This window comes from Labeo rohita, chromosome 1 (assembly GCF_022985175.1).
Source record: "Labeo rohita strain BAU-BD-2019 chromosome 1, IGBB_LRoh.1.0, whole genome shotgun sequence".
Lineage (NCBI taxonomy): Eukaryota > Metazoa > Chordata > Actinopteri > Cypriniformes > Cyprinidae > Labeo > Labeo rohita.
The window spans coordinates 28828374-28842145 of NC_066869.1; the positions used below are offsets into that span (position 1 = coordinate 28828374).

Here is a 13772-nt window from a genome sequence, read left to right on the forward strand (position 1 = left end):
AGGGCTGCGGCCCTTCAGGACCGAAGTTTGACACCCCTGGTTTACAGCCTTTTGAAGCTGCACTGAAACTGCATTTTTAACCTTTAATCCATTGAGCACCACTGACATCCACTAAATGGAGAAAAATCCTGGAATGTTTTCTCAAAAACAATGGGAGTAAGTAAATTATCAGGAAATTTTTATTCTGAAAGTGGAGTAATCCTGTAAGGGTTAGTTCTCCCAAAAATGAAAATTCTCTCATTAATTACTCATCCTCATGTCATTCCAAACCTGTAAGACCTTTGTTCATCTTTAGAACACAAATTAAGATATTTTTTATTAAATCTGAGACTTTGCATAGACAGCAACAAAACTGACTCATTTGAGTCCCAGAAAGGTAGTAAGGACATTGATAAATAAGTCCATGTCACATCTGTGGTTCAACTGTAAATTTATGAAGCTTTAAAAGAAAACTGAAATAAAACTAAAATAACGGCTTTATTCAACAATTTCTTCTCTTCCTTGTCTGTCGATGCACACACATGCATTGTGGAACTGTTGTAAACAAGCGTCAAAGACTGACACAGAAGATAAGAAATTGTTGAATAAAGATTTTTTTTTCTTTGCGCACAAAAAGCATTCTCGTAGCTTCATAAAATTACGGTTGAACCACTGATGTCACATGGACTGTTTTAATGATGTCCGTACTACCTTTCTAGGCCTTGAACATCTTGTTGCATTACTGTCTATGCAGGGTCAGAAAGCTCTCGGATTTTATCAAAAATATCTTAATTTGTTTTCCAAAGATGATCAAAGGTCTTACAGGTTTGAAACGACATGAGGGTGAGTAACTAATGACAGAATTTTCTTTTTTTTTTGTTGAACTATTCCTAAGGCTGCCTGCTATTCACTATACAACTTTTGCCCAGATTTTTACATCAGTTTGCAGTCTGGAGGAGTCAGCGCTAGTTGCTCAAAGTCAGAGCCAGTCTACAGATACTGGGCAGATTTTACAGAAAATTGTGTAGTGTATGATAAGCATGAGTCTCTTAGCAATGAGGCGTATGTTTCTGCCTGAGTTTGTTGTTTTTGGAACGACTTTAAAAGTGCATGTTAGTGTTTGATCCTCAGTCATTTAGTATATGATATCAGTTGTAATTATTAATATCAGTTGGAATTATGAGACTGCAAACATATACGTGTATGTGTGTACCTGGTATTCCCTAAGTTATGGGGACTAGATAGATAGATAGATAGATATTGTGTGTGTGTAGTACTTCTAAAACACTGATACTGTTAATTTGATCCTTTAGAAATTTGTGATCAATATTCAGAAACAAGAAACCTTTTAAATTATGAAGATGCAGTCTAATTTATCGAACGATGCAGGCCTGGTGTTAGCCAGGCGGTCCTTTGACAGGAACAGAACAAAGCAGCAATTTAAAGAGGTCAATCAAATGCTTTTCTAGATGCTTTTCTAGCGAAACATGGCTGTGCACGTGGAAGCAGTCCAAGGGCCAACTGACAAATCAGAAGTCCTGGGAAAAAGGCGACAGGGGAAGAGCTCAGCGCTGTGATTTTTGTTCAGTGTCTCTTCTTCCCTTTCTCCCTCCCCATCCTGAGGCCTCAATGGTCATGCTCAACTGCCTCAACAGAGAGACACTCTTTTTTGGCCCTTTTCATTCGTCTGTGCCCCTCTTTGCCTCTTCCCAGCCATTTGCCCTCTTTCAGCCCCTCTCGCCCACATCTCAACCCATGACACCCCCCGAACGTTTTCTCTTCCCCCGAGTCGCTCTTGGTTTCTCTCTTTCGCCCGCCCTCACCCCCTCTGTGTGACTGGGCTTCCTTTTTTGATAGCTGACCCCTCCTTGTGTTATTATTCAGGTCCACCATTGTATAACATGTTTCTTTTCTACGGCGCCTACAAAGGGAGCATTTGATCAGAGGGTTACGGTGCGCGGGTCGCAGAAATGCAACTACACGGTGGTAACCTTTGTTTGGGACAGCAATGGTGGGTTGACCTCATCTCTTCTAAAGCGAAAGGCCCGAGCTATTCAAAGGCCCAGTCTCACTTGCTGAGCACATTCAATCGAGACCGGCCTGTCACAGATATTGCTTCACAGTTATCTGAGGCTCAGGCCTCTTTTTCTGGGAGTTCGACTGCTGCGCCAAAAAACATAACAACAGCTATACGGTCCTGGAAGTATACCTCTTGAATAGACCCGATCATGCCCTTGAGGTTTCTCTCAGGCTGCTGTTGTTGTCAACTGAATAAGCCTGACTCTGAAAGAAACTGGCTCCCAATTTGGCCGACTTGCTCCTGGAGGCCTTCGACTTTAACCCACACTTGTCGTGCTCGTGTTCTTGATGCGCCCACACACATACAGCGTGATCTATGAGAGAGTGAGAATTCGACCTGTCAGCTAATGATCGCTGACTCCTTCAAAGCAAATTCAGCGTAGAAGCGCATCTCAAAGGACTCGAATCAATCACAGTCCGAATTTAAAGTTCCCACAAAGGCCGTTAGGGAGTCAATGAATCACCCATCCCGAGACCTTGTTAAATCAATACTTTTACATGAATTTAATACACGCTCTAAAATAAATATTTCCATTTTTTAAGTATCTTACAATCTTCCGATAAAAATATATAGTCATGTACAAACAATAAAGATGATTTTCGATAATATCACTACACGTCATGGGATTGGTGTGTATCTGCATACGTTTGGGATCGTCAGTAGGTAGCTGCCATGCTCACTGTCAGAATAAAACGTGCAAAAAATTGTACAACAGCTTGTGACCGGGGCAGAAGTCCTTACAGCGATAACTTTGTACCTTACATGGATGGATATTTTTTACCTTAGGGTAGCAGTATGTCACCCTAAGGTACTACTATGAAATTTTAAGGAGTAAATAAGGTACAAATGTATGTAATATCAATTTAAAATCACCATTCATTTGCCAGTTGATTAATCACAGCATGTAAGGAAATGTTATTTGGATATTGGATAAATTCAGGTTCAAAATTATTGTTTTATTTTGTTGACTTATTAAAGGTTTTTATAGAGGGGATTTAGCATATCTCTTTTTTTAATCACTCCATAAATCAGAAAATACTCTCAACAGCCAAGATATACATTTTAAACATGTATTTTGAATATAAATCAGGAGAACGATGTATGAACAAACCCCTCTATAAAAACCTAAAGTTTGGTGTATGTAAATGTCGCCAAACAAATGTCTTGACTTGAGGGTTCTGTTTCAGTTACAAGCTGTTTTATGCCTAAAAATACAATTTTTGCACGTTTTTCTGAGAGTGTTTGTGTATTGTGTGTTCTGTTGTCTTGCTTCATTCCCAGAGATGTGTTGCTCATTATTACAAGGCTTACAGTGTCCTCTGTTCAATCAACAGTTCAGTAATTGTCCCAGAACAAACTGTTCTTAGTACTGTCATTCATCCCAATTCTAAGCCTTTGCAGACTCCTTAAATTTTACACATCAGTTCGCCATGATGTCCAGTAACTCTGGATGCACATAGATTAGATAAACTCAAATTAAGATAGCGCTCCGGTATAAGATACGACTCTGCCTTCAGTTCGCGCTTGTGCGCTGATGGTGCTTAGTCCTCTTGTTGGGGGGATATGGGATTAAATCGAAAGGCTTCTGTTCTGTTAACAGGTGTCCTCGAGGAAGACGTTTCATAAAATGGGCCTCTCGCTGATGCTGCCGGGTCTGCGTGGCTTTCCTGGGTCGACCCTTGCGCGTAAAGGCCATGTACCAACCTTTGTACTTGGCGTTCTGCAAAGCCGTGTAGTTATTTTCCAGAACAATCTCGGTGAATATGCAGTCCCTGCCACGGCCCTTCCTCTGGCAACAAAAAGAGACAGACAGCCGAGGACTGAAATGACAAACTCGGAAATCTGCTATTTAAGCCTGAGAGATTTACGAGGCTCAGTTTTGCTCTCAGAGCATGATGAGTTTACCTGTGATATCATTAGTGCCATTCAAGCCAATTTAATTATCTATGTTGTATTGAAATCCTATTTCAACAACATCATTTTGCAGAATAATTCAACATAAACAAACCAGATGTTTAATTACTTAAACTCACCCGTCCAATTAGCTTTCCTCTCTTGTTCATGCAAATGTAGTATCCTGTTTTTGCTCCTCGGATTCGAACCCGGCTTCCAAACGTGTCGGTTTCCACAACAAGTTTAGCTGGAATTGTTAAACCATTACAAAAGCTGTTAATTTTCACTTTTAGGTGATACGTACAAATGAATCATGATTTTGATTGTCTACTGGAGAGTTTTGAGATTGTTGTATTGGCTGAAAAAGCCAGTATTTAGTCTAAATGTGCAAATGTGTGTGTGTTAGGCCAAGACTACAAAGAGTAAGAGTAAGAGTAACAAAGAAGGGTATAAACTGATGACGCTGACCTCACCTCTCTTCATAAACTGACTCATACGTTGAGTTGTAAAGCTATGAAAATTCCTCATAAAATGACCCTCCAAAAAAGTGGGCAAAGTGGATGGACTGCACGAGTGGAAAGATGGCTAGACACGCAGAAATACTTCGGTGACAGGAATTCGTTCCCAGCGGACGGGATTCTAACCACTGTTTTGTTTGGAGAAGAAGTGCCGCAGCTCACTTAAAACAGGTGCCTTACTGTATAGCTTTAAAATGACATTGAGTTCAAATAAACCAAGATTGACTTTTCATTGCCTATTTGCAGCGTCAATGCACGCTATGAATCATATGTCAACCGTCCATTTAGCAGAGAAAAAAATACACGTCGTTTTGGAGCGAATAGCTCTCGACAAGTGATTGAAACTTCAGATCGTCATCTTGCCTCACACATAATACAGGAACATTTGCAATAAACATATTTGTTTTGGAAGACATGAATGATGAAAACTAATGATGTTAGAAAAGGTTAGAAAATTGCATGTCATATTTCTGTCCTACAACTCTTTATTATATGGAGAACTATTCAGGAAATGTTAAGACGGCAGAGGTAAGATGAGTACTGATGTGTTTTCCAGAACCAAAACGGCTTTCTCTTGAGATTCCCAAACCTCAACAATATAGAATCCATTTCAAACTATGCAGGTTACTTTTTGGCAAAGACATTCAGTGGATATTCTGAAGCAATACCCTCAACTTGTTTTGTCCTATTGTTTAAAATAATGTGTCTGTAAAGACTGTGACTTGCCATGAATATCGCCATCCTCGCCGTTGGCGTTGACCCTCTTATTGCCCAGAACCTGTACGTGTTTACCACTCGTCCGGCTATAGAGCTGATAAGTCCTTGTTAATCTCCGACTCATCCTGTCCGACAGACGACTCTGCTCCGTTACATGGTGCTTAAAATTGGGTACAGAGACGGACTGCATCGTCATCTATAAAAAATATGACAGAAGAACATATAATCAAAACTGTATTTTGATTATTTAATGTGAGGCATGCGACATGTATAAAAGAACAATAAGGTTACACTGTTTCTCATCAGATTCAAATAATTCATATTGCAGTGGAGGACACAAGATGGTTGGCACTCTCAGGGCAAATGCACTATCCGCACTCTGGATGACATGCCAATGAGGGGTCGTTTCGACCAACACTGATCTTTCACCCCTGTCTCTCTGGGCTCTTTCTCATAACGATTTTCTTTTGTAAGTCAGCCATGCGCCGTGCCCACATGTTAGAGCCATTACCTTTAAAGCGAGGGGTTTACGTCTTTTCAAGATGTTTGACAATTTGCCAATGACTCTATTAATAATGAGTTGTTTGCACGGTTATAACACATTTACTGCACACATATAACAGCACAAGATTAATGTGTGTAAAAGTTTTATCGCTTTCAGTGTATCCTGCCCATGCTTGACTGGAAAATATTCGAATGGGGAGACTGAGTTGTAACACATTTTTGTTTCAATGACTGTTTTGTTTTGACTTAATTGCACTATTCCTATGTATTTATAAATTTATGAACTATTCCTATTATGAACTGTAAATGTTATTGTCAGATTTTTTTTAAAAAAGTGTTGCTTTTATAATCTGACCTACAACTGGGTGGGATGCAACACTGATAGAAACTATGGCTTTTATGATACTATGGATTTTATTTAAAAATATTAAACATAACAGAAACATTTAATTGAAACAAATTGAAAACTAATATTAAAATACACAGAATATATGATAACATATCACAAGATTTGTTTGTTTGCCTATCACAGTTGTCACACCTGTGTCCTATTTTGTTCAGTTTTCATACATTGAAAAGTCTTGTCACAACCCTCCCTCTACAGTCTGAGATTATATTTCTATTTTTTAGCATTAAGGTAAAAAGTTATGGAAGTTATAGGCCTATTTAATTACAGAAAACATCCTCCTGATTCGGGTGAAATCAGTTTTGTACTTTGAACATCCACACAATCACTAAAATTATAAACCAGATCTAACCTTTTAACATTTTTTACAGAGGCACTTACAAATTATACAGTCTCCTGAAGGGGTGGTTGTCATGTATGATGGTGATTTCACCCCCTAACTCATTTCTAACTGGTAAAACTGATATTACACACTATTAGACATTACATGTTTTCATCAGTTTACCTATTAGTTTGCAAACACAAAATGCAGACTTACCTGAGTGTAAAAACACAAAGTCATAAACTGAAGTAATCTGAAATACAAAAAAACGTTAATTACTGAATTATTTTTTAAAATATAAAAAACGACTATTTAGCAAAAGTCCATATTAAGTACTTACAGATATCCTAACCTCGATGATTTCAGCCTCATTGTGAGATTTCCAAGCCCTCTCTGATTATTATCCGAAACAATAAGTTCTTCATTAATTCCTCTGTGCTTGTATATTATTGTATGAAGATGCTTGGTCCATCGGACTTTTAGCAAAAATAACAATAAACCGAATGACAGGATAAAATATATTGGTATCGACAGTGATTTATTCATCCACTGAGTCCACTGTCAGATGAATCCGTCAGGTAAATTCACTTTTATTCCTTAGAGTTCAAGCACCTTACAGGCGACTGTTTTCACAAACATAATTCATGATCGATGTCCGATTACAGCGAAGATACGAAAAATAAAACATTCTTCATAGAAAATCAGCGACAACATCCGGCAGCGTGCGCGCGCCCGTGTTGAGACTTTGCATTATGTTTCCTCACGGTATGTCCAGTACTGATGTAAATGTCACTGGAAGAGTCTTAAGTCTCATTTAGGCTGATAAACTCTGATGTTTCCCTGGCGAGAGGCTTAGAGCAGAAGCCTCACTGTGTCTCTCTCCACTTTCAAGCTCCCAATGTCAAACCCACTCTTCACGTGTAGTCTGACTCCCGTTACCTCCACAGAAGCGCCATCCCACCCCTCAACATTTAAACTCCTTCACTGAGCGAGAAACACATTTCGTTTAACCTGAACATTTACTAGAAGAGTTTATAAAGTTATAGATACACTTAAAAAACTGACTGAAATGAACCTATTTTAGTCACAATTTTATGAACAATAAAAACAATTTCACGTAAAATGCAATGTATATATAATTTTAATTAACTGATTATTTCACATTAAAAATTGCATTAAGTGAAAGTATTAATTGAGTCAAGGTAAAACTTTTTCCTATGGAAATATTGCCAAAGTAATAAAAATATTAATGTTACTTAAATTGTAATTAGTTTCCATTTACAATTCTAGCAAGAAATAAATAAAACATAGTTTACCTTTTTTGAACTTTCCTAGAACAGACTTGCTATTTTTATTGAGCTATCCAACAATTAATGTGCATTTGCTTACTAAAATGATGATTGAAAGGGTTAACAGCACGTAAAACGTATAATAAGAATCTTCATCATTAAAAATATGCACTTTTTTTTAATAATTAATGTTACCTGCATAACATTCTGAAATCATGATAGACATAATACTCATCATACACTGGTCTAAGAACACCCAACCAGCCCAAAGTGAAGAAATATATAACCCAGCCCCTAAAAGGAATTTTTGTTTAAAAAAAATAAAAATAAAAAAAATCTCCCACAAGGAAAAAGAGAAAATTGCAAATATTCTGATATCCACTCCAGAATATATACAGCTACATTAAGCTATTCCCTGGCTGCCTGTAAGATTTTGCTTCACTATGCCTTTGTGGTGACCCCAGTTTTCATTTTTTCATTCACAGTTCACACACTGCATGTGTAAGTAATATATGCTCCACGAGAGTTCTTAACATATAATGGCTAGACATATGCTGTCCAAACAGTTTAGTTAACTTTGATAGATTACATCCAACAGAAAACAAAGCATCTGAACTATTCAAATACATACATGAAGCCTACATTTGTGCTTGATAATGTAATACATGATTTTTTTTTTTTAAATCATGACTCCAACTGTATGCAATAAAATCACCATGTCTTAATGCAATACTGGTATTACAGTTGACTGGAATCTAATGGTGTATCTCAACTGCATATTAAGATGTCTTCATTTGCTAGTGGGATTTTTTTCTTCACATTCTGGCAAATAAAAGTTTTTACTTCAGCCTTCAATATGCTGCAATGACCATAACATGGATCACTGCAAGTACCACCAATCTCAAACTGCAACTATAATTCCCATGCATGACTCAAACCCCAAAAATGAACCGTTTTCACACCTTTGAGCGCACATAGGAGCGACAAACCAGCTGCTAAGCAGCATAGAAAATGTCATTATCGGTATTGGTTTAATTCCATCCCGTAAATCACTCATATCAGTCTGAGTGCTGGCTTAGAGGGTGAGAATGTACCTGATTGATTAGATCCAGAGGGAGACGGCCACGAGCGATTTTGCCACCTGGAATGATTCAGTGCACTAGTTAGTCAGGTCCTATCTCAGATATTACACTGAATTTGTGTGTTGGGAACTTTTGTTCAGGTTATGTCTTGGATTTCAATGTGTTTCTGCAATAAAATATGTTGAGGTCAAGAGCACTGACAGTGCTCATTTGAGAAACTTTTGGAACACCTATTTGGTGCTTATTTACTAACTTCATTTATTCAAGGGTAAAAATACTGAAATGACAAATGTCTTGACTGATTTCCATTAAATTTATCAATTACATTTTACAATGTCTCATTGGTTTACAGCATTAGTTATTTCCACTATACCAAGCATATGGTGTCATTAGCAGAAATTTCAGACCATTTCAGCTATGTGTATACACTACTTTTATTTCCTTCCTCCTTCAATATATTAAAAATTGTATATATTGTTTTCACTGACTTGACTCCACATTATGTACCGGATAGTGCTTTCACAGTATCTTTAGTGTATTCACAATTGTTTTAACATTCTCTGTGTTGTCTTGGCTTTTGAGACCTTAACATATTCTTTGTATTCTTATCTGCACACAGTTCAGTGTGTTCATTTTATTGTTAGTCACTTTTACTGGACAGAAAAGCATAACTGCCTCCGTCTGAATGTTGAACTGAAATCCCTAATTTGTTTATATAACAGAACACAGTGTCTCCTTTATCTGACCTGTCTTTTTTCATAGCTTTTAAACACCCTCTACAACAATGGAATATGTTCAGGGTGAGGAGCTTGTTTTCTTTCTTGTTCTCTCTCACTCTAACTCTTTGTGGTCAAACAGCCAAAATAATTCAGCAGTGGTTAACCAAGAGTCATGCTTTTGTCAAGTTTGAGGAAACCCAAGGGTGCATTTTAATATCACATCCAAACTGTTTTTTTTTTTCTCCTATAGACTTTTTGTTTTCCATAGTTGTATTACTCTTCTTGCTTAACCAGTTCTGGTCCAGGTCTGCCATCTGATGTCTGGTCATTGAGTGGTTGATGCTCTTCCAAACATTGTCTCTGTCCTTCTAAATAGCAGCGGGAAAATAAAAGTGAGAGACTGAGTGAAACAAGAACTCTGGCATGGGAATCTCTGGTTATTCTAAGAAGGAAGAGGGGAATGAGTAAATGTCTGAAGGAGCTAATATGAGCCCACTCCATTAAATAAAGTATTATTCACTCTGGTAGATGCCAAGCACAAAAATACACATGACTGTGAGACACAGAAAGAGAGAGAGAGAGAGAGGTGGAAAGGTAGACACCATGGAGGAAAATAAAACGGAATGTGCCTGAAAGTGGAAACAAAGTTGGAAGTAGAACACAGGTGTCATCCAGTAACACCAATCACTATATATGTTTCTGGATGATACATGCTGTCAGAGGCTGTTCTAAACACACTCGATTCAGCTGTTCATTGTATTGTAACTGCCTGGATAGCACAAGAAAATCTAAGAACTGTCTTTAAAAAAGAGAGAGAGCTCAATGAGAGTGAAAAAGCTGTTCCAAACTTTTGTTTGGTGCTAAGAGAAAATCTTAGTATCATCCTTGTTCCCTTGACCAAAACCAAAATAGGATTTTTCCATTGGCTTTTGGATTATTGCAGAAAATAAGTTCTGTGGCCAATAAATGTTTCTTTTCTTACACGATTTTGTTCATCATGATGAATCTTTAAAAATGAACCCAGCCCTTCTAAATTTTAAAGCCTAAACACAATTGCTGAGACAAAAAAAAAAAAAAGAAAAAAAGTTATAAATGAACTACACCACTGTTACATGACTTCAAGTAGTTATTTAAAAGAATAGTTTAAGTAAGAATAGTTTGCAAGAGCATGATTATAAACACACTGAGGCTGTGAATGCAGCTAGTGAGTACATGAGTTTTTCTGTTCGGTGTGATAATGGTTAATGTCCTTAAAAAATTTAAAGAGATAGTTCACTCAAAAATTTAGATTCTGTCTTTACTTACCCTCATGTCATTCCAAACCCGTAAGACCTTTGTTCATCTTTGGAACACAAATTACATAATTTTTAATGAAATCCATCACATAGACTAATGCGTTGTTGTCTATGCAGGTTCAGAAAACTCTCGGATTTCATCAAAAATATCTAAATTTTTGTTCCGAAGATGAGCGAAGGTCTTACACATTTGGAATGACGTGGGTGAGTAATTAATGACAGAATTTTCATTTTTGGGTGAACTATCCCTACTTGTTTGCAATCACATTTTTTAAGAGAATTAAAAGCTTATAAAACCACAGAAGTGCATATCACTAATGTATTTCATGTCATAGAACAAAACATGAAAATATCTTGAGCTTGTGTTCACCAAAGACCTTATGTCAATCATTTAATCAAGAACCCTTTCAAAAAACCCACTGACTTCACGATGATAGAACCAGAAGTGCTAAAACGCAGGTTCAGTCAGGACCTCTTAAGTCAAAGAACACAAAAGATAACTTATGGGTAGCCCTCCCAGTTTACGAATAGGAAAGCAGCACAAAACCCCGAACAGAGCAAGCAACAATGACAAGGAAATGACATTGTTTAAGTTAAACATAAGTTGAAGGAGGAGATGGGGAGGAGGTGGGTGGCAAGCAGCGTGTAGAGGAAGCGGCAAAGCAAGCTAGCTGATTCTGCATTTAAGTAGAGCACCCTGTTTGAGATTTGCCAATCGAGTGCACAGGGATCGGATCAGCTGATAGCGGAGGGGCTGGGTTTGAAATTTTTCAATCAGCTGATAGCAGATTTGACTACAAAGCCTGTCTGAACTAACGCAGAATGCTTCATTTTTAGCTTACAAAAATATCATCCTTGCAATACTCTATTTTCAAACAAAAGTAATTTAAGAGTCCTGCTCTACATTTTGATACATTAAATCACGACCGCAATTCCTGTTTCATGCAGATGTTAGCATTAGTTATTACAGTTCTCTGAGAAACTTGATTCTGAACAGTCGATCAAAGTCCTTGCCATCACGGCGCTGTACAATACTCTTGGCAACCAGCTTTACTTTCATCTCTCTCATATGTTACGTGCTCTTATTTCATAAAAAAAAAAAATGCAGCAAATTGTATCTAGCGTCTCATTTAAAGATTCTATTGAAAATGAAATAAGAGGACTTCAGATGGCTATTAAAGGAATCATTTACCCAAAAATGAAAACTAGCTGAAAATGTACTCACCCTCAGATACTTCCTCCAGTGAAAAAAATCAGTCCCCTGTTGTCCACTCAAATCAAAATCCATCATCATTTTTGTTCAGAACTGTTCTGGCTTGTAAACAGTGCTTGATCTGTACATACTTCTCTTCTGATTCAGACAAAATTACTTTTTCACTGGACAAAGCAATTTAATAGCCTTTCAGCCAGAAGCAACAGTTTAAAATGAAAAACATCTTAATTATAGATTTGTTTCTTACAAAATCTTGTTTCTTCGCCTTCGATTGGAGTCATGTGAATTACTTGTGGATTATTGTGATATTTTTATCGGCTGTTTTGACTATTATCCTGTTGGCACACGTTCACCGCAGAGGATTCATTGGTGAGCAAGTAAGTGATGTAATGCTCAATTTCTCCAAATGTGTTCCCACAAAGAAACAAACTATCTACATCTTGGAAGGCCTGAGAGTGAGTACAATTCCAGAAAATGTACATTTTTGGGCTGAACTATTCTTTTCATTACAGACCTACTATAATACTGTTTTCCCATGTGTTTATTTAATTGATGATTAGCGGTGTGATTACAGATCATGTACAGTCAGTCCATCAACATGCCTTATGTTCATTGTTAGGTCATTATTAACCCCTAATTCTTTAATGTTAACAAGCTAAATCTCATTGGAAAGTGTTGGCAGCATCTTTTAGACAGGCCAGGGTAGTGGAGTTCAGATTGAGGATGCTCCTGTCCTCGGCTTTTACTCTCCTCTCCATCGAGGGATTTTTCCCTTGACATGGGTGCTCTGTTCCTCTGAATGAGATCTGATTTACTGTCTTGTAAACACATAGGAAGTAGCATTGAGAACGGTTTAACAAAGTCAATAAAAGCAGATATCATTCCTGGTATTGGGCGTGCATGTGGTCTCCCTTACGCACGCACCTAGCGCACTCACACACTAAAGCAAACACACACTTTTGTGCCTCGTGCTCCCCCTTTCTTCTGTTTTTCTGTTCTGGGCTGGAGAGAGCGATTGCTTTTGCAGGCCTACCTGCAAGTTTGCTTTGAGTCTTTTTCTTTTTCATCTGGGTGCAGAAAAGTGGCCCCTGGTGTCCAAACAGCTGTGTAGACCTGGGAGGGAAAGAGGCTTGAAAAAGGGACGAGAAGAAAGAGAGGAAATTCAATGGACCTCAGGGACTCTCCTTTTCTGCCTCTTTCCCGCTTTTTCTCCAGCTCTCTCCTCTCCATTTCTCTCTTCACATCCCCCCTTTTCTCTCCCTCTCTGTCTTATTTCACTTGTCCTCTCTCTTTAACTTTGTGCTCTTCATCTCCTCCCATCTCTGCTTTTCCAACCTTTTTCGCTCTCTCTCTCTCCCTCTGTACCTAAAACAGCTTTAGGCCTCTGAAAGATGAGATAGAAATGATTTTTTAAATCCTAAACATTTTTGTCCCAGGTGCATCATCGATCGGACTCTCTGGTATGATTATGTTTCCAAGCTTTGAACTTCTTTGAAAACCCCTCCAGAAAGAGTTTTCTTTAGTTTGGGTATGGTGGTGGAAATCCCATTTGCTTAAAAACTGGGAAGGTTTTATATATATATATATATATATATGGTCTGAATATAAACTGTTGTCCATCCAAAGCGAGGGGGAGAAAGAGGGCTGAAATCTTCCTAGGAGCTACATGGGGGTGTTACCTCCCACAACGGAATTCGCTCTGGAGAGGGTCACTGCTACCCTGTCACTACCTGCTATATCATCTTTCATCCCAAA

The 13772-nt window shown here is 37.9% G+C and overlaps 1 protein-coding gene across 2 annotated transcripts; it reads right to left on the reverse strand.

Annotated features, from left to right (window-relative positions):
• Positions 1–2580: 2580 nt before the first annotated feature.
• On the reverse strand, positions 2581–7348 carry fgf8b (fibroblast growth factor 8b). 2 transcript variants are annotated; one of them, XM_051120925.1, is made up of 5 exons: positions 6760–7348; positions 6636–6672; positions 5197–5383; positions 4093–4199; positions 2581–3848 (listed from the first exon to the last, which is right to left on the reverse strand). In XM_051120925.1, the coding sequence occupies exons 1-5, from the start codon at positions 6963–6965 to the stop codon at positions 3573–3575; spliced, it is 813 nt and encodes a 270-aa protein (XP_050976882.1). In that variant the 5' UTR covers positions 6966–7348; the 3' UTR covers positions 2581–3572. The 2 variants fall into 2 exon arrangements, with proteins under 2 accessions (XP_050976882.1, XP_050976890.1); XM_051120933.1 differs by lacking the exons at positions 6636–6672; positions 6760–7348 and adding an exon at positions 5479–5561.
• Positions 7349–13772: the final 6424 nt, after the last annotated feature.